Consider the following 17410-nt stretch of genomic DNA (forward strand, 5'->3'; position numbering starts at 1 on the left):
AGAGCGGGGGGTGACTGTCCTTACCCCTCTCTGGTGGCTCATGTCCCCCAAGGCTGGCACCAGCCCTGCGTGTCCCTGTGCCGCCAGTGGTGCTGGGCTGCAGCTGGGGCCAGCCCTGTCCACTGCCTGCTCCAGCACTTCAGACACAAAACCCCATAAAACAGTGATTTCTTGGTGTCAGAGGAGTCCCCTCTGTCAGGGGAACATTGCAAAGCACCCCAAAATACCACAGGAATTGACTTACCACTGAGTCAAGGAACCGAATGCAGCACTCGAGCTCGGGCCGAGTTTCACAGAACTGCCGAAAGAGAAGCCTTCCAATGGGCTGCTTTTCACATATGCTGCAGTAATCTCTCTCTAGAGACAATAAAGAGAAGAACAGAAGCATGAAAATGAGAATAGCTCTGCCTTTTGGGTTGCTCATGAGTTTAAAGCATAGTGCAGAACTACAACCTCAAATCACAACCTCCTTCTTCCTGCCACCACGTTTCAGGTATCCAAATATAATGAATGGCTTTAAGACTCAATTAAGAGAGGCTGAATTTTGTAGGGCTGATGTTGGTAAAGGTCAAGCAAAAGCTGTTCAGCTATTATGAAAAAATAATTTCATATTTTTCTGTGGTGGAAATGTATGCAAAGGTACAGCTCAGACTGGTGGTATTGGTGGGAATGTGGGGAGCAAATTACAAGTCCTTGAAATATGAGTCATACATTAAAGGACAGAAAAAGCTGGAATTTGTGGACCCCTTCCTGGATGCTTCCTAGATATGCACTAAAGTGCCCTGTATCTCTGGAAATGCTTAGCCTACTTTCTATTAAGCAATTATAGTAAACTATGCATTTTCAAAGGTTTCAAATTTTCTGCTATTTAATTGCTGAGCATTAAGGATTGGATAGTGCATATGGCATCTGGCTCATTTCTGTAAGCACTCCTTACAGAACTGTATTTCCCCTTAAAAGCCATGTTTAAATGCCATTCCCCTGTGCTGGTACATCCACAACCATCACTCATAGTAAAGCAAAAGGTCCTTTGCCCATCACAAGGACTATCAGCAGGAGAATATGGATGAAGGGCTGGCATCATTAACTGGCACCAGCACAAATGCCAAAGGCTTTGGATATTTTTCTGGTGAAAGCAGAAAATCCCCCAGCCTGCTTGGAGCAGCAATACTTGCTTGAGACACATTATTCCTCTACAAGAACACACATGTCAAACAACATACTGTGTTTCCTTAGGCATTCTTCTCACCACCCTCCTCGCTGCCATATGGCACTTGCTGTTATTATGGAAACAACCAGCTTCTAAACACATAACACAGCACTGCAAACAGACATACCAAACCCACACACGTTGTCAGTGCCTCGGTTACTTCTCTCTTGGGCTTGCAATGTCTTTGATTCCCCCTCTGCTTTGGCTCCCCACATCCTTCAGCTCCTCCCACTCCATGGATGCAGGCACATGTCTGTGATGGAGCTCCCCTTTGCCATTGAGGCACCCAGCTGAGGGACCTGCTCATCTCAGCTTGTGCCCCTGGGGACCATGTTCTGCAAAACCAGGACTACACAGAATCGTCGTAGAATCATGGAATGGTTTGGGTTGGAAGGGATCCTAAAGATCACCTAATTACATATCCCCTGCCATGGGTAGAGACACCTTCAACTATCCCAGGTTGCTCCAAGCCTCATCCAACCTGGCCTTGAACACTTCCAGGGATGAGGCATCCACAGCTTCTCTGGGTAGCCCGTGCCAGGGTCTCCCTGCCCTCTGGGTACATTTGTCCTGAACAGAAAATGCTGTATGAGGTGCTGGACTTCTGCCCTGGAGCTGGGTGACAGTGGGCAGGAGCAGCCAAGGCTGCCTCTTGTAAGAGGAAGGAGGGAGCCTGCCCAGTGCTGCACCTGGCTGTACTTCAGGAACTGATTCCTGAAGCACTTACAGGGTGGTCACTGGAGACATGGGTTGGGGAAATGTGCTTTTAGTTCAGCATGGTCCTGCTCTGGTCTGGTCTTCTGAAGCAGCTGGGAACAACATACCAGCAGCATTTCTTTGCTGGCACTGCCATTCCATTTTGGATCAGGATATTACTCAATCTATTGAGAAAACTGCAGTGTTTTGATGCTTTCTTGCAAGCAAAACTGGATCAAAATCATTGTGTAAATCCTAACCTGACCTCCAGTCAATCTAATTATCAGCATTCACCCCCTGGTGCTGGTTTGTTTGCCTGAGCTGGAGCCTTCAGCATGGAACATCATGGCACTGATAGGTGTGGTGGGAAAACCAGCGGGATCACTGGGACACGGAGCAGCCTTGGGGTGTCCTTGTGGGTGCTACCAGCTTGTGCTGCTTGACCAAGTGGCATTTTTAATGAGTGACTGCTGAAGGGATGTGCAGACACGTACAGCACTAAGGGAAGTGAAGGAGTCAGGAGAGTGGATCAGAACAGCCCTCACAACATCCCAGAGGCTGGCACGAAGCCAGAGGCTCAGCAGCCCAGGTGAGCTCTCCTGGGAGGTGAGAAGGTTTAACCACATCTGCCTGATGCTGGCTTCTGCTACCTTGACTAACTCTTGGGAGGGTATGAATAAAACATACACCCTATACACCTGGTGGCAGGACTCAAATCCTCCAGAAGCCCAGACCCACAGCAAGCTTCCCCATGCCAAAAAAAGAATGAGACTGTCTGGATTCATAACAGTAAACCAGAAGGGGACAAACACAATAATCAGCTGGTTTGCCCATATTTTTTCCTGTACAATGTCATTTGATGGACAGTAACAACAGTTGTATAAAATGCAGTTAGTTTATCAAAGTTGTTATGATATGGTGACACCCAATGTAGCAGAGGATGATCTTGTACCAAAAGGGCCAGTGAGACCAGGTAAATTAATGTGCAAATTGCACATCCATAACTGCTCTTCCTAGCACAGCAGGGAAAGAAAACAAGCAGCTAAACACTGTGACATATGTGGATAAACACAACATAAACAAGACATGAGCACGGACTTCCTCCTGCTCTACAGAACTTGGCCAACATGTGAGAAGGGTGACCCATTTGTAATGAGGAAAAAGGAAATACCAGAAATAATCTCTGCAAATGCAACAGCCAGAGCAGTTCCCTGGAGCTATCCATGCCTCCGTCATGTGCATTTAACTGCTGGATATACCAACACAGACAATAAATACATGACAAAAATGCTTTCATTCCTTGTAAGTGACACAAACTATTTTCTTAGGCCCTGATCTTGCCATTGGCCTCACTAAGTCAGCTAAAGGAATCCGCACTCAACTAATTCTTGGGATGCATGGGCCCGGAGCGGACTAAGAAAGAAAAACACGTCTCAGCTAAAGCTGAAAAAGGAGTGGATGGTTTTATTATAGCAAGAAGTGTTTTAGCAGCGTGCTGCACCCCAGAGATGGGGCTGGAGCACCCTGAGCCGTGCTCAGGAGCTGCTGCAGGATGGGGAGGGATGGGGAGGCAGGCGGGCACCACAGCCAGGGGCTCTCCTGGGCTGGGGCTGAGCCTTGTGTCGCTCTCGTTCCGCCTGCCAGTAAAAACATCCATCCAGTTTCAAAAGTTTAAAAAATAGAAGGAATGATTTCCTGAGGAAATGGAAATGTTAAACACTTGGAAGTGAAACCATATGCTTATGATGATGAAGTGTAACTAAAACAGCTCTGAGAGTGATATCTTTGGTAGTCAGACCCTCCTGCCTCAGCGCCATCCTGTTTAACACCTGCAAAGTCACCCAAAACGGGGGTGAAAAGCTGGGTGGGTCAAAGTCTTGGGAAAGCAGACACTTGTCACTGACGCCAATCTCTTTATTTAGAAAATACCACTGGCAAACAACGCACACATGCAAGTGAATTCTCCATCTTCCTAACAGAGCAGCAACACAGATTAATATAGAAAAGGTATTATATAAAATGCCATAATTAACATTCATAAGATAAATTACGATAAATAATGTTTATTCATAATTCTACTGACTCATTTTTCCCTTTACTTCACAGCTTATGTATTGAAATACTAATTTCAGTAGCACCCAGTACAAAGAACACACTGAAATAATTGCACCTGCACACGTCATGCTGTCACCATTCAAAGCCTATGGCCAAATTTGTTCCCAAACAGATATTCTGGTAAGGTTCTGGAAAATAGCTGAGCCCATGCCTAAGAAAAATAGTCCTATTAAGAAAATTTCATACCAGTCAAAACATACCATTGATGAAGTGGAAAGATAAACACAAGGTAACAGAGTTGCTGATGTCAAAAATCCCCAACTTTCAATTAAAAGTGGGGGGGAAATCTAATATTTTAACTAGATAAAAAACCTTCCTGTGCACTGTGAAGATTTTTTTGTCCTAATTTCTCATTTGAATACCTTTTATTTTTTGGCTGGCTCAAAGTATCACCTTTTGGAGAGAAACAGTGGTCTGCAAAGGGACCATTCTCTTTCACATTTGCAATATACCTGTGGGTTTTGATGGGTTAGTGATGAACTAAAAAACTGTGTGATAACTCTTGGCTGAAAATCAGTCTTTTATGATATTCAGTGTAAACTGCAGGTGTCTAAATAAGACTGCTGTAAAAGCTGCACTTCTGCAATGAAGAGCTGTAAATCCAAGCCCTGCAATCCGCTGGTGAGACTTCCTCCTGTAGATGTCTGTGGGGAGGGATGAGCTCAGTTTAAACCTCACTTTTAAAGTCTGCAAAAGCCAGGAACATCTTTTCAGCTTTTTGGTCATTTATTGGTGTGGCTAAGGATTGTATTTATGCACTATCTGTTAAGTAACATTTTATTTTCCAACATACTGGAATCCCAAGAGCAGATTTTCCGAAGGAATGCATGGAGAATCGCCAAGAAGACATGCACCATGCTGCTGCATGGGAACATTTGGACTTGACCTCTGGATCCCTGCTATCCTTGGCATTAAATCAGAAGAAAAATGAGTAAGATCCAAATGTAAAGTAATTATGCTGCCTAAAAAAGCCCCCACAAAACAACAGTAACAACAGAACACCGCAAACAAACATACCAACCAACAAACAAACACCTGGAACGCCCAAAGAGGGTGTAGGAAGACTTAATTGTTCATTTCTTGCTCAAGCTCACTGATCCAAGATCAGAATTCATCTTCCCTTCCTGATTTTTCTTCTTTAAGGTGAACCAAAACCATTCAGATGATGTTCCAAGTCTATTATTTGTCTGCTGCTCCCTTCCTCTCACCTGCTTTGTCCCAGAATAACAAAAAGCACCCCAAATTAATGGAAGAAAGCATTTGAAAGCCTCGGTCCCTACATTCAAGCTGGGCAATAGGAGCAGCAGCAGAGCCCGAGGGAGTAGCAGTCAGCTCCTAAGACTGTTGGCACACCAGAAGTAAAACTTTCTTCTTCCATGGAGCTGGGGCCTGTCAAAGTGATCCCCAAAATCCGTGAGCTGGATGGAAATTTCTGCTAAAGATGTCCCAAAATTGCACACCTCCCTCCTCAGTCAAACTCAGGGAGAGGCTGCTAAAAGCGATCCTACCCTGCCCAGCCCAAATAGAAAAGCACTTCTGGTTTTTTTGCCCATCTTTGCTTTCTTTATGTAAGTTTCCTTACAGGGACACACAATGGAAAGGAGGACAAAGGCAGGAACTACAAGCAAGATTAAAGAATATGCAGCACAACTGAACTAAACAGACTTTCACAGGCCATCATACACTGTGCACTTGTAGCAATTTCCTTCTTTTTGTCAAAAAAAGGAATAAATCCTTTAAGGTTCACAGAATTATTTTGTATCCATTCAGAGTATTAATGGAAAACAAATTGCATCTTTAAGCACTGAATAACCCCATTTAGAGCTGTATTAATATAAATACATTTTTCATTTTAAACCAGCAAGTCTAACACTGGTGCTTATAAAGATGTCTTATAATTTACTGCTGCTCTTCTCCAGCCAAAAGTGGAATTACCACTGTCTATGTATAAACTTAATAAACAGCACGCACTAAACTGCCTAGTCTTTCAGACTGATGAAAGTTGCTTCTTATCAAAGGATCCTTTGTGGACGTTTTAAAAGGATTTAAATTGCTTTGATTGCATTATTAACAGTGTCTGTGTTGCTCTTGTATTTCAGAATGATCTGGAAAGCTGGAACATTAGCTCTTGCATTCTACAAAAGACTGTTTTCCATCTCTAATAAAAATGCTTCAATACAAAAGATAATCCTTGTGTTCAAGAGAAAAAACCCAAGATGGGCCATATTTATACATCTGAAGACCCTCTTATTACTTTTTACTCTTACTCTTAATTTTCTATGGTCTTCAGTCCTGGAGATGTCATGGCCAATCAGGACTCCATGAACTTTGCTGGGAACTCAGGTACTTGCAGTGGAAAACGTATCAGATTTTTCTCTTTGAGAAACTGAAAATAGGGGACCATTTCTAAAGAGGAAACAGGGATATTGCTGTTTAAACGGCAGAGCCTGATCAAAAACCTGCACAGTAACACAGAGAGGGATCTCTTTTTCATGGTGCCTATTTGGGAATGTTGCAGGAATGGGAGGAAGCAACAGGAGGGAAGTTATCTGTTATTTCTGGGGTCTGGGGTTTGTTGGGTTTGTCACTTTTGAGTGAGGGGGGCTGTTTTACAATGGAAATCTGTGGTTAAGATGCTGAGGACTCTCCATTCGCCCTGTCTCCAGCAATGCATTTAAAAAGTGAGGCAAGCCAGATGGTTAGAGAGCACAACACAGGAATAAAAAAGTCACATTTCAGTTCATTCAAAAAATCCTATAAACTGTGGCAGTAAGTCATGTTATAAAAGCCTAATACAAGCATCCAGGCTCCCGTGGGAATTCAGTTACCAGCACAACTAATATTCTGTGCCCTGCAGACCTCAGTGGCATGCTGTATTTATAAAATGGGGCTAATGGCACTGCCTGCCTCCGAGCAGCGTGGCCAGAAAAAGTCCATTAAAGTGTGGGAGCCCCGAGTGCTGCTGGATGGCCCTGTGGCTCCTGGCTATTTACTTGCAACGCAAACTCCCGGAGTGGAAATTTAGTCAAGGAGAGCACAGCAGAGTCTTTTTATACATTAACCACTATACTGCTCCAGAACTTCACCTGGCACTTCAGAGAGATTAAAAACGACGACGCAGCCTCTGTCTCAGGGAGTGTTTGTCTTGGCAGCTCCAGAGCCCTGCAGGTGCCGGACAGCAACTCTGAAGCCAAAGGCTGTGATGAAGTTCTCCTGCTGGTGGCAAGAGCACACTTTCTCTAACCATAAATATTTCATATGCTTTATTTTTTTTTATAAAACATGGAAACTGTTACGGCCTATGACAAGATAATGGCTTGATAGATTCCTTATTCTGAACAGCAGCCTGTTCTGGTCTGCAGTTCAAACCAGCCCTTCATTGCTGAGGAAAGCTCTAGACCTAACATATGAAGTACTGGGGGAGAACATTTTTTTGGCCTTTGTTTATCTTTTTCCATTTGAATTTAGGATTTTTTACAAAAGACTTGGAGACCCTCATCTATGCTGTTATAGCAAGAGTTGTTCTGGCACTGACTATCTAAGTTTAATTAATTAAAAATAAGAATGCAATCAAGCTTACTTGAGACAATGGAATTACCCCAAACTGGTTTTAAGTCCTGCCAACTTAATTTTCTCTGCTTGTCAGCTGTCTTTTTTAAAACAAACAAAATTTAACCTCCTGATCATCGAACATCTAATGTAATTATGCAGATGCAGACAGTGTTTGCTTTGTATAACTTCCCTTATTTCCACTCTTTTCATGGCGTTAGGCTACAGGGATAAACTCCACACATCACAGCAGCATTACACTGGAGATGGAAACAGTCCAGTTGGACCGATATGGAAAATATGCTTGGAGAATATTGGAACAAACTCGCCATTAAATACACTTCAGTGATACATGTGGATCTTCTCATTTGTTTTTTGAAAGCAGCTGCATTGAAGCTTTGCTCATGGAATTCTATTTGAAAGTCAAATCCTACAAGCAGTTGCATAAATATGTTTGCAACGAGTACTTGAACCAGAACGCGTTTGTGGCTTTGTTGATTTTGGACAAAGATTTTGACAGGAGGGATAACAACCCACCCACCCTTTTTGTAGCAGCAGCAGGAGGAGGATCAAACAAGATCCTGTGAGCTCAGTATAATCACTGCACAGGAAAGCAGGAGTGGGGTCCAGAGCCTGGGGAGGGACCCTCAGCTCTCACAGGGGAGACATTTGGTCATCCAGCCTTGTGCCAGGAGCATAGTCAGATGGCAAAGTGAAAATGCTCTGCCCTGAGACCAGGCTGCTTGCCAGTGGAAGACAAATTCTCATCCTAACAAAATCTGAGCTACTCTGCTGAGTTATTCCAGCCCTCCCCCAACACTTCTGATATTTTCTAAAAGTTACTCACTCAGGCAACTGCATCCCTTCCATATGGGTCACTGAGCAAGCCCCGTGCTCAAAAGCAGGAACTGCAGGGTCAAGGTTCAGCTGAAGAAGATGGACTTTGCCATTCATGCTTGAGCCTCTCAATCAGACAAGCAAAAATATCACTGTGTGAATCATGGAGTGCAGGGAAAGACAACAAATAATTGCTGCCAATAATGAAGACATTTGTTAAACCTGCTGAAACCACAGAGTATTCTGAGTTGGAAGGGACCCAACCATCAAGTCCAGCTTTTAAGTGAATGGCCCATATGGGGATGGAACCCCCAACCTTGGTGTTATCAGCACCATGCTCTGACCAGCTGAGATGGAAAGAATGACTGCCATCAATTCCAGTAGCTCTTTGATCAAGCCCACCTTAGTTTTCCCACCTCTCCTCTGTCAAGCACAATTTACATGAACAAACCACTCACCCTGTCTCTCAGTTCCACAGTCAACACCAGCAGGACAGTGGAAATGCGTGCACCAGGATTAATCGCCAGGAAATCTGGACTGTGAATGTGCAATGGGAATATTTTAAAGTTTTTTTTTTCTTAAAAACTTAAATTATTAGGTACCATTTTCTCAAACATATCCTTTCTTTTACATTTGGCTGCCAGTTAAAATAACAGTGCATAGAAAGGGAACAAAAAGCAAAAAAGAGCAGGGAGACAGGATGACTGGCTGACAGACAGATGGGCAGGTGTGTTACACTAGTCAAAAAATTACCATTACCAGTAGTAAGCTGCTTTCCATTCCCATAAATTACACTTGAAAAGCACATGGCCCTGGATCAATGCCTTTGCTGAGGTTTCCCAAGCACAGTGTTTGAACAGTTGCCTCTGTGGCCAGTCACAGAGGTATTCAGGGCAGGGTGGGCTTCCCAACTACTTCACACTGATCACAAAAGATGCTCCACCAACATTCCCCAGCACTTTCATGTGGTACTTGTGCAGCCCCAAGGGAAGGGCTGCCCACACCAAAACCCTGACCACCACCCTGGCTAGAAATAGATTTTGCCTTTATCTTCTTAAATGACTTTCAACAATGTCTCTGCAGCAAGGCCAGAGGACTGGGAAAAAAAAAATCCCTCAAAGAAATATGAAAGCTCACCTCAAAAACGCCCTGTGAAATTCGGGGAACAAACACTTAGTTGTTCTCATTTTGTTCTGCCTTGGATGGGAATGACAGAACTGGATGATTTGTTCTCAAAGACTGTAGCTACTGAGATTTTTTTTTTTTTTTATTTGGGACCTTTATGTCCACTCTGAAAGTTTTTAACTGAAATACCAAACTTATTTTCTGTCTAGTGCTGTTATTTAGACTCCTGCCTGGTGACATTCTGGGTAACACATGCTGAAAGAAAATTTCAGTAGAAGTTGCAATTTGAATGTTTAATGTTATGAAATCTACAGAACTGTTGCTGTTGTACATAGCACAAAATAAACATCTCGATTCCAGGAAACTAATGCAGACATCTTGTGAATCACTTTCTTAAGACGAAAAGACTTCTGCAAAACTACTCTTTGACTTTTAAACCAGCCTAGGTAGAAAGCAAATCAGCTCTCCTTTTACCAGATGAAACTTTTTCAAGATGAAACTTTTACCAGGTCAGTAAGTGGCAGAGCACGCAGAGCCACCAGCACAGTCACTCAGTGAGTGCATATTTAAGCAGCACACGTTACTGACAGGCACATAATAAAACCATTCACAGGGATTACTTATTCTGCATGCTGTTCAATAGTCACTGCAAGTCCTAAGTATCCCAGCCTTTTTATTAGTGAATCCTTTAACAGAATAGTAGATGCTATTAGTTGTTACTTCATTGCTAAATTTTATTGGGTATTTTTCTTTCCATTTTTTCTCCTGATGTTTAGAAACCCCAGGCTTTGAGTACAACAAAACCCCACACTGGTAAAACTCCACTTATTTTATAAGTGTTTGTCAATCCCAACCTTTAAAAAAATTACACAATAAGCACAACCGCCAACCTAAGTAATCAGAGACAATAAGATACTGAAAAACAATCAATCCCCAACGATTTTTAAGGGATACCACTGACCTGTGACAACACTGCTAAATTACCACTTAACTGGATCTTTTGCTCAACTACAAGTGGCTCATTTGTAATAATACAGACACTGACTTTGCCTTGGTTTATATTGACAGGCTGATTTGACTGCCTGCTGAGAGACAGCCCCCTCTGAGTGGGTGTGAAGGAGCTGAGCTGCTGAGTAAAATTGATAGGAGGAGTGGAAAGGAGGTTTTAAAGTCATTTAGAAACTCCAAATGTACTGAAAGTAACTTGTGCAAGAGGGGGATTGGCAGTGGTAAGCATTTTTTTCCTCCTTTTTGACAGAAGTCTGCAGTACTAGGGATCCCTTCATACCAAATTACTGGGATGCAGAGGGTGTGGCAGCTTGTGTCCAGAAACAAAAACCATAAACAGTCTTTCTTAGGTCTACAAAAAACAGAAAAACCAATTTTAGAGAGAACTTCCACTTCAACCTTATGAAAACTGGGTTGTCATGGGGAAAATATGTGAAAACTTTTGCTGTTTTAGAAGTTATTCTAGCATTTGAATTTTTTCAGTTTATCTCTTTTTTTTTTTCTGGTCATTTCTTGGTCTATTTTTACACTGTCATATGAAAAACATCTTACCCTTATGAAGTGTTTTTTCCCCATTCTGTTTCCTAAATTTCAACATACAAATATCCAGCAACACAAAATAATGGTGTTCAGATCTGCAAAACAAGAAGCCCAGACTATCACCTCCAAGGTAACTGAAAAGATTTCAGTGAACAGAAGGCAAAATTATTAGGAACTTCAAGTAGGGTTGCCTACCTCATAAGAAATGATAGGATATTTAGATGCTGAAAATGTATTTAGACACTTTACTTCTCACTTGGAAGAGGATACTTCAACATGCTGGATCTGAAGAAATAAATGAATAACTGAGATCCTAATGCTTCCTTCTTCAGCATCCTTCCAGCCAGGTGCTGGCCCACCAAGAAACTGCTTTGCTCAAATATATCAGCTGGGGACACTGAAATCTAATCTGGTTATCTCATAAACTTTGACACCAGAGTGACACACGGCAAGGAGTAACTCTGGCGTGGTAAAGCAGCCTCACAACTACGTGAGAAATCCATACCCAAGTTATTCTGGCCAAGAACATATGAGGAGGTGAGGTGGATGAAGTCGGAAATAAGAACTGTGCAAGTGCTCACGCTGCCTTTTCTCAGTTAGGTGACACCACCTTCCCTCTGTGTGAAGCATCACCTCTGAGTCCATAAATGTGAAGGGATGCTCAGACATGGGGAAAAGGACCACTTTTATGGGGCAGCCACTTAGATTTGGGTTGCCCTTTCAGTTCTACCAAGCAGAGTAATCTCTTGTGCTTGTACTTGCATGCTGACCTCCAGAATGGGCAGGGCAGATGCTGTATATGGCTTTTTGATGCACAGATGTTTGGAGCAAACTCTGGCTTCACCAGCAATATTCTGTGTCCCATGTGCACGGGTAGACTGCTCCTGTCACCGCATCAGTCAGTGCAACAAGTTGCTGGGAGTTCTCTAAAAATGGAATTCAGTGTGCAATTATCACTTTAGAGATGGGGAGGTTCTCCTGTGAGAGTGGGATATGGGGACACAGCGCAGTGCACGAGGCTGGAAAGGAACCATCAGCTAAGGCTTAACAGCTCCGTTCCCAGGACTGAGGGGAACTGTCTTCTGGGTCCTCAGCCCAGGAACTCCACAGAAGACAGGGATTTCCTCTTCAGCAGACACATAAAATGTACTTCTCTGAAAGGAAAGGGGGAAAAGAGATGGAAAAGAAGAGGCTGATCTGAAAGGAAAGCATGCTTGCATTGACACTGAAACATTAGAGACATTGTTCAAGTGCAGTTCATCCTTGCAAAAATATTATCCTCGTCTCAATGCCAAGGTTGGTGAAAGTATGGGCTACTTGCCATGGAAGTGCTGGGTATTTAGGCTAGACCTGTCATGGGGCTTATTTACTCTCAGCGCCCAACGTTTCGGACACACTCAAGTGTAGTGTTCATGTCTTGGCAGGAACTTCTCATTCATGCATTTTCTCCTGGTCCCCTTTGAGGAGTCTTCCTCCTCCGACATTGCAGTGGTTAAAATTTCATTGCTTGCTGAGAAAACCAACACTGATTAATTTCATCCTACTTGCATGGAAGAGGTAAAGTATGCAGGTCTCCAGCCAGGGACAAGGAAATCCCTGCTGCTTACATGCCACATTGAATAAGCAGCCCATGGTTGAGGCCATTGGGCTTCAACAGTCTTCATTCCACCCGCAGGAAAGAAGCAATTATCCGTAGCAGCATGGGGAGCAAACAGGAAGTAATGCAACACATTCACTTTTGATTACAGAATATCTTTTTTTATGAGACATAATATTCCACAAGGAAGAATTCAGCTGCAGCGTTACGTCGACACACCCCAAATTATTAGAGGAACGTGATTGAGGTTGCAAAGCTAAGCCTCAAAACCTAGGAAAAACCTAAATTAAAGTTGCTGGTGCAGCCTGAATGCCACTGCTCACTGCGTGTGCGTTCTGGTACAGTCTTTAATTACATCACTGCAAACTGCTATTCCCACAGGGCTTTTGCCTCATTCAGCGCACAGGACAGACAGTGCTTAATAATGAGCAGCCATTCAGTGTTTGGTCCTCTCCTCTGGTTCAGTGAGTGGCCCTGGACTGTGTTTAGTGCACACCAGTCAGGCCTGCTCCGGAGACACAGTGATTCATTTCCCCATAGATCTTTCTGTGACATTCTCCAATACAGCCTTTAAATACCTCAGGTGTATTCATGGATCTATTTGCACCCCACCTTTGGGAGACAGAGACTCCAGTTTTGCAGATGGGGAACTGAAACATATGAAGATTAAGGTAAAACGTGTCCACTGATCGGTGCTACTTGATTTTCTGTGTATTTAACTTTAAATGCTGCTCTCTCTGTCCAAAGCCAACCTTCCATTTGCTTCAGTTGGACACGTTTGTAACCAAGACCCAAAAATCTCAAGGCAACTACTCAGAAAATGGAAAAAGCACAATTAGAGGCCAACTGTGAAAAACTAATTTTAAGTGACTTGCCTGTCATCACATAAGATCTATGCCTGTCCAGTTCCTTAGTATGCTATTCAATTGCTTTGGCTATGAGACCATTTCCTTTGATGCTGCAAATCCCCATTTAAATTTATCACACACCTTTTACCTCATGCAGTAAATGAGTCAGCCATTCTATGCTCCTTTATTAGACAACCCAGTTCCAGCCCCAGACTTATTCAGGCTTTTGAATTGGCTGCATTAGGGCTCCTGGGGAAGAAAATTAATTATTTGATATATATACTGAAAGATGAATTTAAGCTGCATAGGCAGGCTTAATTCAAAATTTATTTTAGGTGCTCATTGTTTTAACACATATTTTTGCATGCTTAATTTCCTAAGCTTTTAAGGAACTGAAGAAAAACTGAAGAAAAAAAAAAAACCTGCTGTGGACCAGTGAAGAAAATCTTGCTCATTTGGAAGAGTTTACACAAAAGGCTGGGAACTTTCAACTTGGCAACTTGAAGAATGTTCTTTTAACACAGCTTTTCTTGAGCTCTTTCCTAAGTTTTCTTTGAAACAGAAACTCCATCATGTTGCCACTCATAGTGATACCCATACCAGCAGAGCTGACACAGGGGTGTCAGTGTATCTGCTTGTGCTGCTGGGAGCTGGGAAAGAAGCTGTAAATTGTGTGGGCTGATCGTCCTGGGCTCTACAGACTCTGTGAACCATGACTCCCCTATTTTTTCTTCCACTTTCTCTTCCTAACTTTTGCCATTTTCTCCAGCAGTACTGCTCCTCCATTCTACTTCCTCTAAGATGATTTCCTCCACTTCTACACTCAGTCTCAATCTCTTTAGACAGTGGGTCCCAATTTCTTCCCCCATCTGATCCCAGCACTTGTCCTACACTGATAGTGTGCAGCAGTACAGGTGGGATATGGATTTACTGCAACTCTGCAACAGCTGTCCAAGAGTCACCCTTTGGGAGACATCTGCAAGACTCTGAGTCTCAGTCTGAAGTGGCTGCTTTCTTTCACTGGAGGGAAAAGCACGGAGAGATCCTCAAGATGGGATCCTTCCCTGAAATCCCTAAATGACCTCTTCCATTTTTGACTGAGAGGATGAACAGCATCACTGAGTTGCAGCAAAGTACTGTTAAACTTTCTCAGCAATGTGCAAAGCAACTAACATCCTCTGAAACTGCAACAGATCTCATACTTAGCCTGGATATTTAAGGAATAGCTATAATGATGTTAATTCACCAGTGCTCATTCCCACTTAGACTGATGATACTTCTTTGTCTTTCTGATCAATCTTGGCTTCCACCTTCAGTTTTAATAATAAAAAAAAAAAAAAAATTAAAAAAAAAAAGTACAGAAAATATCCAGCATGGAAAATTTAAGTCAACATAATTCTGGCAAGATCTTAATCTTATAATGTCCAATATTAGACAAATTCAATAATGGATGGTGTTACCCAGCCCACCAGTAACAGCAACCCTTACTCAGAAGGTTTGGCTTTGGGAGAAGTGTTGTTATTATTTATCATGTGTTACAGGGCCAGTTCTGTCCTGCATGCTGGTGTTTGGGAACCTTGACTTGGGAGCCTCACTGGATGCTGACTGCAAAACTCTCAGAGGATGCTATCTTTGAGGGTCATATGGGAACCAAAACACAAGCAGCTTCTTTTCCCAGAGTTTTAGCCTAAATAGATAAACATAAAATGGCAGAAGATGAGGAAAAATAAAAGTGACTGTATAAGACTCATGCAACGTTTTGTATAATTTTATGATTTGTAATAGTTAAGCATCTCTCTCAGTTTATTGGGGATTAATATTACCTTACTTTCCTTGAATTCCATTCAGTTTTTACATTATACATATTCCACATGAGCACTCTCTTCTCCCAATACTTCTGGCACAAATCTGAGCCTCTTTGGTAAGGACTCATAAGGTTATGAATGTCTGGACAGCCTGAGTAATGAAAGGCCATTTGGGGCCGAACCATTGACCACAGCTTTAACTTGCCAGGAAGCATAAAACATAAAATGTAAATTAGGTACTAATAACCCATTTTTCTTCTAAATCCTTGGTACAGATGCGCAGCATGAAGTATAGATTATGTTTTGAGAGAGATTTTGGAATAATTTGCAGTTAAAAATATTGCATGGGACCTTGTGTTGTGGCCTCAGAAGAGACTGAATTGTGAGTTGTTACTGCTGCCCTTGAACCCACTTCAGTGGATGGAAAGTTTCATTGGCACCTGGATTTGTTGCTTTGGGTAGCTGCCTAGCTACCAGCAAAACCCAGCACATAATACTGTCATCAGGGAAAGTGGAATGTGCAGTCCAGCAAGCAAGACATGCATGGAAAAGTACATTTCTCCCAGCATGTTTTGCAATCTCCATGCTGTTCCCTCCGCATCTTCCTTTCCACTGATCTCATCTGTGGAGATGAAGTCAAGAAGAAAACTTAGGAAGTAGCACTTGCAGGGCAAGATCATTTTACTGCCTGTGCATGACCAGCATCATCCTTAACACAGCTTTGACCCTCTGGATGGGGCCAACCCCGTGTGAAAAAACAGATGTACAGCTCCAGTGTTCCTCAGGCAAGGGATCTGAAGGCAGCTTGAGGTTGGCTGGGCATGTTTAGTTCCCATGTGAATTTGCCATTGTTGTGGTCTTGGATTCTGCCAGCAACAGTGTGCATGAAACTGTTGGGAGATGGAGCTACACATTATGCAAGTCACAGCACAACATTTTTGTTGTGCTTCTTTCAGAACACATTCAAAGACATGTCCTTCATGTGTGAATTCCAGCCTCCAGCTGCCTTATGGAAGAAGGCTGGAGCTATCAATCCCCTCTCAGAAACCATTTCTTTTGTTCTGTTCATTGCAGCCCAGCTACGAGGAAAAGACCAGCTTTTATCTTTTTCATCTCAGCCCAGGAGTATCTAAAAATATAACCTGTGGAACTCGCTTCTTGAATTAATTAAGCTTCAGGTAAAAATAAAATAAATGTACTTGGCCTTAATGAGATCTGCAACTGGTTCTCCATCTCATGGCGCACATCCTTTTTAAGCAAAACCTGGATTCTTGTTATGTTTCAGTAGGTCAGTACACCTGATATGGCTGAGTCAAACCACTGCTCTACAGCTTAACAATTTCCACCATTCTTTGCATGAAGCATATGAGATAATTCAATCAATACTTTTAAAAATTCAATAAATACCTGGATTTTGGCATGCGAAGAGGGGAAACCTGTGGCTATGCCTCTGACCTAAAGAGAAGACAGGAGTAGATCTCTACTGTATCTCTGCAGAATTGCCTTGCTGGAATAGATACTTTCTTCCAAAGAAGCAATGCAGGGAAAGCAAACTTGTATCTCCTCATTCACTCTTCCTGGTAATAATTTGTAGCATTATTACTAATAATGATTACTAATAAAGATTATTTTACTGTGCTAATGGCTAATCATGGCACAGGAGCAAGAACATATGGAATGGAGCATGGTGTTAGGCACTGAATAAACACAGAAAAGCAGGGCAGTTCTACCCTGATGAGTGGAAAGGTTTAGATAATACAGATACATATTCATTGCTTTGGGATGCCTGTCAGAGACACCTTCTAAGCCTTCTCAGGTTCGACCACTACTATTAATGTAGAGAATCATGACTTAAACGGGGAAAGGAGGAGATTCCTAAAAACACATGTCCTGACAAAACAGAAACAGACTAAACAAGCCTCTTGAAGAAATACGCATTTGAGAAACTACCCTGACTTAAAAGATCTGCCTTTTTATCCTTCCTCCACCGCCTGGACCTGTGGTACAGCAGCACGCTGGAGATACATCGTGATAGCTCAGGGACACTAACATGGTAGGAAAAGCAGCAATACTGCAAGAG

The 17410-nt window shown here is 42.6% G+C and overlaps 1 protein-coding gene across 1 annotated transcript in view; it reads right to left on the reverse strand.

Moving 5' to 3' along the window:
* The window catches only part of GRK5 (G protein-coupled receptor kinase 5), a 148362-nt gene that overhangs the window by 52443 nt on the left and 78509 nt on the right, over positions 1-17410 (reverse strand). Inside the window, exon 3 of the mRNA XM_053949551.1 lies at positions 245-357. Coding sequence (XP_053805526.1) covers positions 245-357 — 113 coding nt within the window. The remainder of the gene's footprint in view (positions 1-244; positions 358-17410) is intronic.

This window comes from Vidua chalybeata, chromosome 8 (assembly GCF_026979565.1).
Source record: "Vidua chalybeata isolate OUT-0048 chromosome 8, bVidCha1 merged haplotype, whole genome shotgun sequence".
Taxonomy (NCBI): Eukaryota; Metazoa; Chordata; class Aves; order Passeriformes; family Viduidae; genus Vidua; species Vidua chalybeata.